Source organism: Anomaloglossus baeobatrachus, chromosome 3 (genome assembly GCF_048569485.1).
Source record: "Anomaloglossus baeobatrachus isolate aAnoBae1 chromosome 3, aAnoBae1.hap1, whole genome shotgun sequence".
NCBI classification, from domain to species: Eukaryota; Metazoa; Chordata; class Amphibia; order Anura; family Aromobatidae; genus Anomaloglossus; species Anomaloglossus baeobatrachus.
The window spans coordinates 290,488,484-290,505,482 of NC_134355.1; the positions used below are offsets into that span (position 1 = coordinate 290,488,484).

The 16,999-nt window shown below is 47.9% G+C and overlaps 1 protein-coding gene across 1 annotated transcript in view; it reads left to right on the top strand.

The window, feature by feature from the left end:
- The window catches only part of THEMIS (thymocyte selection associated), a 154,632-nt gene that overhangs the window by 39,870 nt on the left and 97,763 nt on the right, over nt 1-16,999 (top strand). The window contains exon 2 of the mRNA XM_075338277.1: nt 264-410. Coding sequence (XP_075194392.1) covers nt 264-410 — 147 coding nt within the window. The remainder of the gene's footprint in view (nt 1-263; nt 411-16,999) is intronic.

Consider the following 16,999-nt stretch of genomic DNA (forward strand, 5'->3'; position numbering starts at 1 on the left):
CTTGTGTATAAAAAAAACGTGTAATTGCAGCAATTTTCTGGAAGAAATACTTTATTTTCTGGAACAAATTCATGATGATGATATGTATATATATATATATATATATATATATATACATTTATGTGGTTATTACTCAATTTGCTAAGGTTACAACTCCGTAATATTGAAACTGTTGTAATCTAGCTGCAGATAATTAGAAAGGACTCTTATTTAAGTAGATTTTTAACATTAAACTTGACTTTATTGCACTTGTAATTATCTAGGTTCCCATTATGAACTCTCTGGAAATGAATGCTCCCTTTCAACTGGAGATATTATCAAGATCACTGAGATAAAAGTCAAGAAAGTCATAGCAACTTACAATGAATACAGCAGGCTGCCTGCAGCAGAGTTTCCACCTGACTTCCCAGGTATCGTACAATCATAGTCATTTGATGCGGTATATTATCAGCACTACATTACTTTCTAATGTCACATGATGGATTCTGGTACAGTGTCTGAACTGATAACATGATAAAATAAACTCCTCTATGTGAATCACCTCTTCAAGAAAGGAAAATATATACAATACGTTGCGAAAGTATTCGGCCCTCTTGAATTTTTCAACCTTTTCCTACATTTCAGGCTTCAAACATAAAGATAAAAATGTTAATGTTATGGTGAAGAATCAACAAATGGGACACAATTGTGAAGTTGACTGAAATGTATTGCTTATTTTAAACTTTTGTAAAAAATAATAAACTGAAAATTGGGGCATGCAAAATTATTCATCCCCTTTACTTTCAGTGCAGCAAACTCACTCCAGAAGTTCATTGAGGATCTCAATGTTGTCCTAAATGACTGATGATGATAAATATAAGGCACCTGTGTGTAATCTAGTCTCCGTATAAATGCACCTGCTCTGTGATAGTCTCAGTGCTCTGTAAGGGCGGCTTTGCACGTTGCAACATCGCACGTGCGACATCCGGCGTCACTTTCGACATCGTTGTGTGTAAATCCTAGATGATACGATTAACGAGTGCAAAAGCGTCGTTATCGTATCATCGGTGCAGGCTCTGACTTTTTCATAATTACGCTGCCACGACAGGTACGATGCTGTTCCTCGTTCCTGCGGCAGCACACATTGCTGAGTGTAAAGCCGCAGGAGCGAGGAACATCTCCTTACCTGCCGCTGGCGGCTATATGGAAGGAAGGAGGTGGGCGGGATATTTACATCCTGCTCATCTCCGCCGCTATTGGCCGCCTGCCGTGTGACGTCGCTATGACGCCGCACGACCCGCCCCCTTAGGAAGGAGGCGGGTCACCGGTCAGAGCAACGGTCGCAGGGCAGGTGAGTGCATGTGAAGCTGGTGTAGCGATAATTTTCGCTACGCCAGCTATCACAAGATATCGTACCTGCGACGGGGGCGGGGACTATCGCGTGCGACATCACAGCATCAGCTTGCGATGTCGCAATGTGCAAAGCCCGCCAAAGGCCTGAAACACACATCCGTTAAACACGTGCGTGTTTGTCCTGTTTCTGTATGTACCGGAGACACAGACAAACATGCACCAATGTTAATCTATCATTGAGGTCACACGTGCGTGATTCCATAAGGTCCGTGTGTCCGTGATCCGTATGTGTTTCCGTTTTGCACGGAAGCATGTCCATTTTCAGCACGGAACACGCACACATGGACCCCATGAAAGTCAATGGGTATGTGCGCACAATAACATGACATGGATGCATGTCATGTATGCTCCGTGTACGTTTTGTGCTTTTTTGTAGTGATGTCGGCTATTCTTTTTTTTTCTATCTATGTCGGTCAATCTCCCTCAGTCCGTCGGTCGGTCTCTCTGTCTTTCTGTCCCTCTCTCACAGTCTCAGTCAGTCTCCCCCCTCTCTCATACTCACCGTTCCCCCCGATCATTGGCGCGGCGCTGCACGGCTGTTCAATAAACTCCGGCGGCTTTTACTATTTTGAAAAAGCCGGCCGCTCATTATTCAATCTCGTATTCCCTGTTTTCCCCGCCCACCGGCGCCTATGATTTGTTGCAGTGAGACACACCCCCACGCTGAGTGACAGCTGTCTCACTGCAACCAATCACAGCCGCCGGTGGGCAGGTCTATACTGTGCAGTAAAAAAATAAACAATTAAAAAAAAAACGACGTGCGGTCCCCCCCATTTTGATTCCAGCCAGGGTATAGTCACACGGCTGAAGGCTGGTATTCTCAGGATTGGGAGCTCCATGTTATGGGGAACCCCCCAGCCTAACAATATAAGCCAACAGCCACCCGGAATTGCCGCATACAATAGATGCGACAGTTCTGGGACTCTACCCGGCTCTTCCCGATTTGCACCGGTGTGTTGGCAATCGGGTAAATAAGGAGTTATTGGCAGCCCATAGCTGCCAATAAGTCCTAGATTAATCATGTCAGGCATCTATGAGATACCCCCAATGATTAATCTATAAGTTATAGTAAATAAACATACACAGTGAAAAAATCCTTTATTTGAAATAATAAACACTACAAAAAACCCGCGTTCACCAATTTATTATGCCCCAAATACCCATCCATGTCCGGCGTAATCCATGGAGGTCCCGCGTCGCTTCCATTTCTGCTACATGAAGGTGACAAGAGCTGCAGAAGAACACCGACGCTCCTGTCACCTCCACACAGCAACTGAGGTGAGCCGCGCGATCAGCTGAGCTGTCACTCAGGTTACTCGCGGCCACCGCTGGATCCTCCACCTGTGACAGCAGGTCGCCCAAGTGACAGCGATGAAGTCACAGGTGAGTTGCGGTCACGGGGGGAGGATCCAGCTGGCCACGGGTAGCCTGAGTGACGGCAGCGCTAATCACGCTGAGTCCTGCACAGGTGACCGCTAATCAGGATGCGACACAGACAGGGCCGCGGGATGACAATGAAGTCGGGTGAAGTTCACCCGAGTTCATTCTCAGCGCGCGTCGCTGTCTGCTGTCAGCCGACATGTAGCAACTACATTTTACATCACACACGGACATTTCACACGGACAACACACACGTCAGTTAAGTTTCACACGCACACGCGGCCATTCCACACGCACACATGGCTAGCATACGCAGTTAACACAGATGCCACACGGACCATAAAAACGGACACAAAAACGGGACACGGACCCGAAAAAACGGACATAACACACGTGCATGTATTTTCACGGATGTGTGTTTCATGCCTAAAGCGCAGATAGCATCATGAAGACCAAGGCAAAAGACACAACAGGCAGGTTCATGATACTGTTGTGGAGAAATTTAAAGTTGGATTTGGTTAGACAACTTTAAACATCCCAAGGAGCACTGTGCAAGCGATCATATTGAAATGGAAGGAAATGGAAGGAGTATCATACCAGTGTAAATCTACCAAGACCGGCCGTCCCTAAAAAATTTCATCTCAAACAAGGAGAAGACTGATCAGAGATGCAGCCAAGAGGCCCATGATCACTCTGGATGAACTGCAGAGATCTACAGTAGAGATGAGCGATGTTCAAAGCGAACCGTTTGCCAATTTCAAATTCGAGTTGTTTTGGGCGGTGTTCGAGTCGTTCGACGAACTCGAACGATTTGCTTCACGTTCGACCATTCGAGTTACCGTTTGATAACGGTTCAATCACCAAAAGCGTAGCTGGTTACTAGCTGGCTTTTCACTGTAATACTGTCAGTCACTGTTACTAATGATATTATCAAAAGTAAGCGTATAGTGTGCGGGGGGGACGGGGTTTAGATCAGTGCTGCTGAGTGCTGAAAGAATGGCGATCGCCATTTTTTTTCCCTAACCGCGCATACAGTGGGGTGGACCAGGCTGTCAGCCAATCACAGGCACACACACAGCAAAGTGGATTTTTGCCAGATAAGCAAGGACATGTTTCATTGGCTGTGCATGTCACATGTCCTTGCTCTATAAGACCCGGCCATTTCCCCCATCGCCGCCATTATCTCAGTACTGCGGGTGTGTGACAGTCACTGCTCCTGCTGCTGCTGTGGGCGCTATACACTTAAAAAGTGCAATCTACACATCGGTTTAGGGATTAGGGACTACCTGTAATTTCAGCCCTTTTCAGGGCTAGATTAGAGCAGTTCATAGCCATTTTTGCTAGGCAGGTCTGTGCCATCGCTGTGCAAGGGTTTTTCACAGCATCTGTCTAAATCAGTTCAGGCAATTCCTTGGGGCATAGTATAATTGTCTTGGATACTCAGTGACGTTCCTCTGCTGACAAGAAAGCTACACCACCTCTGCATTGTACACCACATCTCCCTTTCTGATACGCAATTTTAACTGCAAAAAGTGCAGGCAATTCTTTGGGGCATAGTATCATTGTCTGGGATAGTCAGTGACATTCCTCTGCTGACAAGAAAGCTACACCACCTCTGCATTCTACACCACCTCACCATTTCTGCTACGCAATTTTATGTGCAAAAAGTGCAGGCAATTCCTTGGGGCAAAGTATCATTGTCTGAGATAGTCAGTGACGTTCCAATGCTGACAAGAAAGCTACACCACTTCTGCATTTTACACCACCTCTTTATTTCTAATACGCAATTTTAAGTGCAACAAACAGTGTCCAATTTGTTCACAAACAAAATGAGTGGCAAAAGGACAGATGCTGGTGGAAAGGGGAACAAGCATGTTGGAAAGGGAAAAAAAGTTTGTGTCCGTGGGGTAGGTGGTAAAGCAACAGTAACTTCTGCTGAAAAAAGACCACCTTCCAGCAAAAGTAAGAGGTCTACTACTTTCCATGGACAATCAGATATGATCCCTTTGTTACGGAAACGACCATTGCTACCAAAGGTAGATGAGGCAAAAAAACAGCAAATGCTTGAATGGATCTCAAGTGCTCCATCAAGTGGCCTCTCCTCCACCTCAACTTCAACATCCTAAAGACTCCAGTCCTCTGAGTTGTCACCCCAATCGCACTTGCTTTCTACCAGCTCTCAAGTCTCCACCCGCCCTGCAGAGTATGGGTATGTAACAGAGATGGTTGAGCCTGCAGAGCTTTTCAGTAACACTACAGCCTGGGAATCAGAGGTCTGCTCCAAAGCTACAGTGAGTCATGACAAGGAAATGATCCGCACTGATGCCCAGAAGCTTTGTGAGTCAGATTCAGGCCCAGCTGAAGAAGGTTCTGAGCATAATGTAGACCCTCATTCCCAAACTGTAACTCCTCTTGGTGGAGACAATGAGGAACATGCTGATGATGATGAGACTTAGATACCTGATTGGAATGACAACTTAACTACTCGGTCAGGGCAGGAAGAGGTTGGCTCTGAGGACGAGGGGAGTGCAAACACACAGGGTGATGATGAAATTATAGATCCCACTTACTGTCAACCCACAGTCAGACACTAGATGAGGTCAGCAGAGGAGGTGGAAGAGGATGCGACTGATGACGAGGTTAGCTTGCGCCTTCCCAGACACAGACGGAGTACTGAAAGCACGTCAACAACTGCATCCTCAGCCACAACTATGCCTCTGAGCACAAGTCGGGGTGGCTCTGCAGGTTGCATGGGCTCTAAGCCTTGCCTAGCCTGGTTCTTTTTTGACATTGCAAAGGATCTCCCAACTCATGTCATCTGTAAGATTTGTCAACAATCTCTCAGTAGAGGCCAAAAACTCACTAGTTTGATTAGTTCGTCCATAAACCGTCACATGGTTAAGAAGCATAAGTCTCAGTGGGAAGCTCACTGTGCTATAATGCGGCCTAGCGGAGTGGGCCATCCACCGTCTGCCCCTTCAAGTGCATCCGTGTGCTCTTCATCCCCTGTGACTGTGGGGACAGCAGTCACACATGCTTTTGGACGCAGACTTTCCACCTTTTTACCCGCAACAGGCAGTGTGATTGGCAGGTCGTCAGTTGTTTTGGAAGTGGAAACAGCTGCTTGTGTAGAGCTCTCTCAGACATCGAGAGCACCACCTCTGGATGAAGGCAACAGTATGTCTCCGCCTACACTTTCCTCACAGACCAGCAGTTTTCCAGGGACACCCTACTCAACGCCGTCTCAGCACAGCAGCCAGCCACCGGTCCCTCAGATGTGGACAAGTAAAAGACCATTTCCTCCTAGCCATGACAAAGCTAAGAGGTTTACTTTCACCATCTGCAAGCTGTTGGCTACAGAAATGCTGCCTTTCCGCCTGGTGGACACACAGGAAGTTTGAGACCTTATGTCCGTCGTAGTGCCCCAGTACCAGATGCCCAGTCACCACTCCTTCTCCAAGAAAGGTGTGCCTGCGCTACACCAGCATGTCACACACATCACCGGTTCCTTGAGAAACTCTGTGTGTGACAGGGTGCATTTCACTACAGATACTTGGACCAGTAAGCATGGACAGCAGCATTACATGTCACTGACTGGGCACTGGGTAACTATGGTGAGAGATGGAGAAGGGTCTGCTGTACAAGTCTTGCCGTCCCGACGAGTTGTGCGTCAATCCTCTGTATGGAGAAGTACATCCACTGCTTCTGCCTCTTCCACATCGTCTGGGTCCTCCACCTCCGCCCAAAGCCTGTCTGGTCTGGCCACCCGCGTTGTAACTGCGCACAAGGAATCCCGCACACCTCCTTACTATGCTGGCAGCAGAGCTCAATGGCATCAGGCGGTTTTTAAGTTGAAATGTCTGGGAAATGTGAGTCACATAGCTGACCAGTTGTGGTCAGCTCAGGAGACCGAGTTTCGTCAATGGTTGTTTCCACTCAACCTGCAGCCAGGGAAGCCCGTGTGCGACAATGCTGCAAACCTGGGTACGGCCCTTCGCCGGGGCAATATGACACATGTGCCTTGTATGGCTCACGTGTTGAACCTTGTTGTCCAGCAATTTTTAACCCACTATCCTAGATAGGCTTCTGCACAGGGCACGGTCACTATGTGCTCACTTCCGCCATTCACATGCCGCAGCTGATCGACTTGCATCGCTCCAGAAGTCTTTCGGCCTGCCGGCTCATCGCCTGAAATGCAATGTGCCGACAGGCTGGAATTCGACTCTCCACATGTTGCAGCGACTGTGGCAGCATCGCTGAGCCCTGGTGCAATACGTTATGACATATAGCCTGGGCCAACGAGATGCAGAGGTGGGGCAGATCACGTTACTAGAGTGGTCTAAGATTAGGGACCTATGCACCCTTCTGCACAGTTTCGACATGGCGACGAAAATGTTTAACGCTGACAATGCCATTATCAGCATGACAATTCCAGTCATTTACATGCTGGAGCACACGCTAAACATTATTCGGAGTCAGGTGGTGGGACAAGAGGAAAGGGAGGAAGTACAGGAGGATTCATATGCGGAAGGGATACCAACATCTACAAGGTCCAGACAGTCAGCAGCACCAAGGCGGCAGGCATGGGATGGTGGGGGAGAGGGATTAACAAGGGCGATGATAGCAGCCAAACTGTTGAGGAAGGTACAGAAGCCCAGGAAGAAATGGAGGACGAACTGGCAATGGGCATGGAAGACTCAGCAGATGAGGGAGACCTTGATCACATTTCTGTTGTGCGAGCTTGGTGGGAGAGGGCAGAGGAAGGAAGCATGATTCTCACCTCGCCGCCATCAACACAGCAAGGACTTGTTCCTCCTGGATGTGCAAGACACATGAGCGCTTTCTTGCTGCACTACCTACAACATGACCCTCGGATTGTCAGAATTAGAAGTAATGCTGACTAGTGGGTTGCCACACTGGTAGATCCCCGGTACAAGTCAAAATTTGGTGAAATAATTCCTGCCAGTGAAAGGGACGCATGTATGCAGGAGTATCAGCAGAAGCTGTTACGCAATCTTAGCTCGGCTTTTCCACTAAACACCAGTGGTGCACAGAGTGAATCTCACAGTTCTAACTTGACAACCATGGGACTGTCGAGTCATCATCACTCAAACCGTACCAGAAATACTGTATTTGGTGGTAACAGCAGTTTTATGGAATTGTTTCATGAATTTTTTAGACCATCCTTTGCAAGGCCACAAGACACAAGAAGTCTGACACATAGTCAACGCCTGAAGAGGATGATACAGGAGTATGTCCAAGTGAATATCGATGCCATGACTCTGCAACTGGAGCCTTGCTCATTTTGGGCTTCCAATCTGGAAAAATGGCCTGAGCTCACCACTTACGCCTTGGAGATCTTGTCATGTCCCGCAGCCAGCGTTCTCTCGGAACGAGTCTTCAGTGCTGCTGGGTGTGTGCTGACAGTATTCAATTAGCAAAATACCAGGGGGACCCACAGTATCCACAAGAGTAAATAGCTGGATCCAAAAGGAGCAAACAATGGTCTGAACACAAAAAAGACCTAAAACATAACTTTTAATAAGTACCAAATAAAAGAGCAGATGCTCAAAATGATTAAAACCAGTAAAGCGATGATATTACTCATGCTCTGCAAAAAGGGCATCAGATATAGCCCAAGTCAAACCACCATTCATAGGTCCCTATCACAGTAGTATCATATAAACCAGGAAAAATCCAGGAACAACCAGATAGGTGCCTAGAGGATGTTTGACAATAATAAAACACACTTACACCCACTACCCCTAGTGCAGTAGTCCAACCTCAAGCGAGGAAAAGGGGGGGGGGACAAGAGTGTGCTACAAATGCTGGCAGTACAGATCAGACTCACATGGCATAGTTAAATCCCCTATAAGAGGGAACCAGATGCTGATCATGCACAGAGGATCAGGGTATAAAATATAATACGTCCCGTGATGGAACAATCTTACCCAGTCCTGTAGAGAAAAGAAGGGCGACTAGATGTACATCATGGCTTTTTGGGGAAGCTGTCAACCAGCTATTTTAGATCCCTCAGGAATGCCATGAAGAAATCACCTCCATACTGTTGAGAAACACACACTCCCAACGCGTTTCATGGGGAACAATCATCAGGGGAGTTCAGGTGAAGATTACTGGGTACTGTCCATTCATCACTTATCTTGCAGTATTGTCATGCCCAGTGACACTGTAAACAAAAAATCAAAGGTGGAAGAAGCCCAAATCAGCATATTGATTAGGCCCATCATAATGTCCCTTAAGCGAGTAACTCACCACAAGTGTCCACATATCAAGGTACAAATTCAAAAGGTGCCACGCCGGGCGTCCGGAAACTAGCTCCCATTTATATACCGGCGCATGCGCAGAAGCACCAAAAAGTCCGATGACGTGCACTCCCAGAGTACACCGGGACCGGAAGTATCTCGTCATCAGATGCCGCGTCGCCATAGAGACAGCACAGCCTCCTCCAGTGACATCACATCCTGGGGAGCCGCACACGCTGGTTCAGCAAACATAAACACTGAGTGGTGACTTCTGTACTTCGCTCTGCTGATTAAACCTGAGCGCGTCCAGGTTGCGATGGTAACGCGCTCAGTGTTTCTCCTCCTTTTACTGGTCCAGCTCTTTTCTTTCAGCATGAGTATATGTACTTGTCATTTTTCCATGTATTTGTGTTGTCTTGTGAGTTGTTTGTCACCTTTTGGACACCTTAGAAAATGTTTTCTAGGTGTTTATATGTGTTTATGTTTGCCTGCCATTGTTTTCAATGGTATTCGAAGGTGTTCGTCGAAAGTTCATCGAACATTCGACGAGTACACACACCGTTTGACGAACCGAACCGAACTCGAACACTAGGGGGGTGGTTCATCTCTAATGTACAGCTGAGGTGGGAGAGTCTGTCCATAGGACAACAATCAGCCGTACACTGCATAAATCTGGCCTTTATGGAAGAGTGGCAAAAAGAAAACCATTTCTCAAAGATATCCATAAAAAGTGTCATTTAAAGTTTGACAAAAGCCACCTGGGAGACACACCAAACATGTGGAAGAAGGTGCTCTAGTCAGATGAAACCAAAATCAAACTTTTTGGGCACAATGCCAAGCGATATGTTTGGCGTAAAAGCCGACTCATCACCCTGAACACACCATCCACACTGTCAAACATGGTGGTGGCAGCATCATGGTTTGGGCCTGCTTTTCTTCAGCAGGGACAGGGAAGATGGATGGAGCCAAAAATTGATGGGAAGATGGATGGAGCCAAATACAGGACCATTCTTGTAGAAAACCTGTTGGAGTCTGCAAAAGACCTGAGACTGGAACTGAGATTTGTCTTCCAACAAGACAATGATCTAAAACATAAAGCAAAATCTACAATGAAATGGTTCACATATAAACGTATCCAGGTGTTAGAATAGCCAAGTCAAAGTCCAGACCTGAATCCAATCAAGAATCTGTGGAAAGAGCTGAAAACTGCTGTTCACAAACGCTCTCCATCCAACCTCACTCAGCTCCAGCTGTTTACAAAGGAAGAATGGGCAAGAATTTCAGTCTCTCGATGTGCAAAACTGATAGAGACATACCCCAAGCGACTTGCAGGTGTAATCACAGCAAAAGGTGGCACTACAAAATATTAACTTAAAGGGGCCAAATAATATTGCACGCCCCAATTTTCAGTTTATTATTTTTTATAAAAGTTTCAAATAAGCAATAAATATTGTTCACCTTCACAATTGTGTCCCACTTGTTGATTCTTCACCATAAAATTAAATTTTTTTTATCTTTATGTTTCAAGACTGACATGTGGGAAAAGGCTGAAAAATTCAAGGGTGCCGAATACTTTTGCAAGGCATTTTATATTCTGTATATTCAATGTGTGCAGAATTATTAGGCAAGTTGCATTTTAGAGTATTTTTTTTTTATTATTGATCAACAACTATGTTCTCATCCAACCCAGAAGACTCATAAACATCAAGGCTTAATATTTTTGGTAGTTGGAGTGTTTTTTTTTTTTTAGATTTGGCTCTCTTAGGCCACTGCCACACTCACGTGAAAGTCACGTACGTGCCGCGAGACATGTATTTTCCTTGCGTGTTGCGTTAGGTAAGTACGTGTCTCCGGTACGTGCAGGCCACGTGTGTTCTCAATGTGCTATCCGCGATAACACACGGAGAACCGATAATTTACATACTCACGTGGTCCTTGCTGCTGTCCAGGGTACTGATCTTTTGCTCCAACCACGCCCACTCCCCGCTGATGCTGCTTCTGGCCGAGCAGAGGGGCAGAGATCAGCGCCCGTGAAATCACGCCCACCTCCTGAACGTGCTCATAATGAGCGCCGGCCGGCAGCAACTGTTTACAGTGGAAGATTCTGCAGGGCTGAAGGAGGTGAGTATTTGTTTTTTTATTTTAAAATCATGACACATGTTTCTCCGGCACATGTCACACGGGACCGCATCCACACTACATCCGTGTGGTACGGGTGCGGGCCCTGTGACACCCGTGATGCCGGAGGAAACGTGGACATGTCGGCGTTTTTTAAACACGTACAAACATACAATCCACCTGGACACACATTCCGTGTGGATTTACGGTAATGTGCCTGTTACCATAGGGTAAAATTGGTGTACGTGTGTACGTGTCTCCGGTACGTGAAAAAACTACAAAACACGTACCGGAGGCACGAACGTGTGACAGAGGCCTTAGGAGGAAATCTGTTTGTGCAGGTAACTATTACTGTGCAGAATTATTAGGAAACTTAATAAAAACCCAATATATTTCCATCTCACTTGTTTATTTTCACCAGGTAAACTAATATAACTGCACAAAATTTAGAAATAAACATTTCTGACATGCAAACACAAAGCCTAAAAAAATTAGTGACCAGTATAGCCACCTTTCTTTATGAAGATGCTCAACAGCCTACCATTCATAGATTCTGTCAGTTGCTTGAACTGTTTACGATCCACATTGCGTGCAGCAGCCTCGCAGACACTGTTTCGAGAGGTGTACTGTTTTCCCTCCCTGTAGATCTTAAATTTTATGAGGGACCACAGGTTCTCTATGGGGTTCAGATCAGGTGAACAAGGAGGCCATGTCATTATTTTTTCATCATTTAGACCTTTACTGGCCAGCCACACTGTGGAGTCGTTGGATGCATGTGATGGAGCATTGTCCTGCATGAAAATTATGTTTTTCTTGAACGATACCGACTTCTTCCTGTACCACTGCTTGAAGAAGTTGCTTTCAGAAACTGGCAGTAGGTCTGGGAGTTGAGCTTCACTCCATCCTCAACCCGAAAAGGTCCCACCAGTTCATCTTTGATGATACCAACCCATTCCAGTACCCCACCTCCCCCTTGCTGGCGTCTGAATCAGAGTGGAGCTCTCTGCCCTTTATTGATCCAGCCTCTGGCCCATCCATCTGGCCCATCAAGAGTAACTCTCTTTTCATCAGTCCATAAAACCTTTGAAAAATCAGTCTTAAAATATTTCTTGGCCCAGTTTTGACGTTCTATCTTATGTTTCTTGTTCAAAGTTGGTCGTTTTTCAGCCTTGCTTACCTTGGCCATGTTCCTGAGTATGGCACACCTTGTGGTTTTTGATACTCCAGTAATGTTGCAGCTCTGAAATATGGCCAAACTGGTGGCAAATGGCATCTTGGCATCTTCATACTTGATTTTCCTCAATTCATGGGCAGTTAGTTTGCGCCTTTGTCCAATACGCTTCTTGAGACCCTGTTGGCTATTTGCCATGAAACGCTTGATTGTTCGGTGATCACACTTCAGAGGTTTGGCAATTTCAAGACTGCTGCATCCCTCTGCAAGACATCTCACAATGTTGGACTTTTCAGAGCCCGTCAAATCTCTCTTCTGACCCATTTTGCCAAAGGAAAGGAAGTTGCCTAATAATTAAGCACACATTATATAGGGTGTTGATGTCATTACATCACACTCCTCCTCATACAGAGATGCACATCACCTGATTTACTTAATTGATAGTTGGCTCTCAAGCCATTACAGCTTCGAGTAGGACAACATGTATAACAATTATCATGTGATCAAAATACTCATTTGCCTAATAATTCTGCACACAGTGTATATTGACTGATTCCATATGTTAAAAGTGAATCTGTCACCAAATCTTTGCCACTTAATCTGAGGATAGTGTAGTATAGAGAAATGGTCCCCAACTTTTCTTATAATAAGACCCCCATTAAGCTCTCAAAAGTGCTCGTGAGCTACAATAAAAATTACAGACCTTTCCATTCTTTGTAGGAAGGAAATCCTGCACATTCGGCAGAGTATCAAATACTTATTTTTCCCACTGTTAGAAAGTAGTAAAACAATGAAGAAATATATATCAGATATACAGATGAGTGGACCCGTAGATGTTCGGGTTCAGCGGATTTGACAGGAATTTGGTTCAGGAATCGGATATGACCCTGGACGCTGAACCCTGGGACCCGAACTTCTGTGAAGTAAAATGGTCATAGCTAAGGCTAAGGTGCTGCAAAATGAAGCAAAAAGGGGGGTGAGAGCAGGACTGTTATACATACTGTGTTTCCGGGAAGGTAACATATCTGTCAGATTCTTCTGGCCTGCTCATTAAACTACATGAATAATCACTGCTTCCCCCCTCCACCATCTGTACCAGCATCTGTAATTGGTTGCAGTGAGACTGCTATACAAGCAGGGCCGCCATCAGGGCATTACTACTGGGAATCCTGTACTGGGCCCGATGAGCAGCAGGCAGGCAGGAGGGGGGCCCGGCTGACAGCCCGGGGCTCCTCCCCTTTCATTCCTCTGCTCACCGGGCCCTATGGGCAGGGGACGGGGACGTTGCACTGGCAGACATGTCGCAGTGCAGCAACTGACGTCACATAGGGGCCCCAAGCGGGAGTGAGCCCCTAGAGCCTGAAAACGTGTTAACCCCTTAGCGACCTATGACATACTAGGTAAGTCATAGCTCCCTGGTACTTAAGGACCCATGATGTACCCAGTACGTCATGGTGAGATTGCGGCCCTGGTGGATGCGATCGCTGCAAATGTGACGCCCTGGGCAAGCCAGGGGTCACAGGTCATTACACCACCACACCCTACACCCCAGTTAGGAACACCAAGGCTACCGAAATCCTTGTTGCCTTCCTCCGGGGGCTGGTGTTCACACCAGGGGGTGGGCCAGGAGGTTGGCTCCGCCCACCGAGGAGTGCACAGCCCTGGAGGCGGGAGGAACCAGGCAGAACAGTTAGGGGAGTGAAGTAGAAGGAAGTAGTAGTGGAGCAAAAGAGGAAAGCTGAAGTAACAGAAAAGGAGTGAAAGTGAGAGTAGTAAAGCCTGAAGTTGGTCCGGCTGTGTGCCAGGACAGTGTCAGCAAGGTCAGCAGACGGCGGTGACAGTCCGCAGGGGTGACTGCTCGGAGGTTGCTGGAAGGACTGCGGACGGGTAGTGGCCCAGCGGTCTGGAGCAGTATACGAAGAACAGTCAGCACCAGGGCAGGGGCCTCTCGGACCCCGGCAAGGCTAGGAGTCGCCGTGAATTTGCCAAATCCGTCAGTGAAGGGGACGCCTGTCACCAAACAACCAAGTCCCGATTGAAGACAACAGTCCAACCATTGAGGAGAGATACCGCCACCGCCAGGGCACCAGTTTCTCAGGGCCAGCGCCTGCGGGCAAAGTAGGGCTCCTCCGGCCCATATCCAAGCCGAGGAGCGGGTTACCGGTTCCCACCCATCGCTACCAACACAGAAACATTAAGTGCAGGAAAAAGGGACATCACCGTCACCTACTGGGGAAAGCAAGTGCAGCCGTCCGTGGGAACCGTCTTTCCAGCCGTGTGTTTTACCGAAAAACTGTGTCAACGTCTCAGGCTGAGTGAGTACCACAGTGCCGCACGGCACAGCGCTGCCCCCGCGTCCCTGCACCCACCAAGCCCTGCATCACCCATCTCATCACTGGGCCCCGGGATCACCAACCCCTACCCACGGAGGGGCAACACAACAACTGGCTGCTCCATACCATCCTTCCCGGGATCCCCATACAGAGCAGCGGTGGTGTCAACAAAACACCACGACCGTGGGTGGCGTCATGGAGAATAAACAATCCCCACACCCAAAAAAAACCCCTTTCACTGACGGGCGAGGAGCGCCGCTAGAGTCCCCGGGATCCGGCCCATCGCTCGAGCCACCGAGCAGCAGCAGGCCGCAGCAGCCGCGGCAGCCGGACCCGAGCAGCAGTGGGAGAGCGCGGCGTCCCCTCCTCCGCCCGCGACACAAATATCTTAGATTCGGGAAGGATCTGCATGACCTCAGGAAGGGTGGTGTCTCCTCCCCGGACCTAAGGAGGCTGTGATTGGCTGACGAACGCCGCTCAGCCAATCACAGCCACTGTAATGTCACCTGCTGTGACCTCCCCACCTGCTGTGACCTCCCCACCTGCTGTGATCCTCCCACCTACTGTGATCCCCCCACCTGCTGTGATCCCCCCACCTGCTGTGATCCCCCCCACCTGCTGTGATCCCCCCACTTGCTGTGATCCCTCCCCCCCACTTGCTGTGATACATCCCCTCTTGCTGGGACCTCCCCCACCTGCTGTGACCTTCCCCACCTGCTGTGATCCCCCACCATCTATCTGTCTCTCTGGCTATCCGTCTCTCTGGCTATCCGTCTCTCTGGCTATCCGTCTCTCTGGCTATCCATCTCTCATCTATATGTAGCACCCACGGGGCAGTGGGTTAAATGTTACTTGTCGCCGGGCTGGTGATGTCTGGTCAGGGATGTCACAGGTGGCCTTGCCCAGCTTGGTGGCCTCGAGGTGTACAATAAAGGGGATTTGGATAATGGTGGGGGAATGGTGAGGATGATTGTCTTGTGACGCCACCTGTGGTACGTGGCCAGGGATTAGCCGCCGCTGCTGTCGCTGTCCTTCGGGGCGGATGGTGTTGCACCAAGGATGGTTCTGCTCCTCACAGGTGGAGCGGGGTCCCAGGGAGGATGATGAGGAGAGTAGTGGCCGTTGGCACCGAAGCGCGGGGCGACGGCAATCAAAAGGCTGAATAAGCTGCTGTGGTTCCAGCCATGAAGGGCCAAAGCCGATCCCAGATCTGTTGGAGGTTAGAACCGGTACGGTGGTCGATGGGCCCTTCCTTCTTGCGCCTTTAAAGATGGATCCCCGTGGCCTAAAGCTGCTTGGGGACCCCGGTTTGTGTAGTGTTAGCTCCTGTCCCATGTGTAGGTGACGTTGGGCCCCTGTGGGGCTTGACTGTAATCACGACTCCGGACCCTATGTGGCACTGTGCTCCTGGATCTCGTGGTGGTCAGAGAGACATGCAATCCCCCTATCCTGCAGATTCTGGTGATACAACGTGAAGTCTGTTCAACCCTAAGGCTCTGAACCGCACCGGTCCCGCTCCTTTTCTCTCCTGCTGGAGAACACTCTAACTGTTGTGTAAGCTCCTAACTCCCCCTGGTGGCTGCTCCTCCCCCGGTTCCCTGTAACTAGTGGGTGGATGCTCCCCATGTTTGGTGACTAGCTTAAGACCCGACCCTAGCCTTGCCCAGGGAGGGCAACCTGGTTGTGTATATGAGTTTGTGTTGTGGAATTGGTACTGACCTTAAGTGAGGTGCAGTACCCTGTGGCGACTGAAGCCACAAGGGCGCCACATATCGATCTATCTATTTATGATTCTATCTATCTAGCCATCTATCTATGATTCTATCTACTGTATCTATCTGCTGAAAGAGCCTTAAAGTGAATCTGTCAGCAGGTTTTTGCTCCCCCATCTGAGAGCAGCATAAAGTAGAAACAGATATCCTGATTCCAGCGGTGTCACTTACTAGGCTGTTTGCTTTCATTGTGATAAAATCAATGTTTTCTCTGCTGCAGATATAGAAATTATACAGAGCTCATGAATATGCTGGACTAGTAGCCCTGTAATGATAATCTCCTGCTGATTACCCAGTGATGTTATCAAAACTATACTAAGCAGCCCAATAAGTGACAATTGCTGGAATCAGGATGTCTTCCCCTATGTTATGCTGCGCACAGATTAGGTGTTAAAAACCTGGTGACAGATTCCCTTTCAAGGGGTTGTCAGGTCTAAATCCACAAGTCTGCATTATCACAATTTGGTTTCAATTACTTTAAAAACTGTATGTGACACATCCCCTTAAAGAAAAAAAAATAGATACACCAAAAATAAATATATACCAAAGAAGTTAGATTTAAAATGAAGA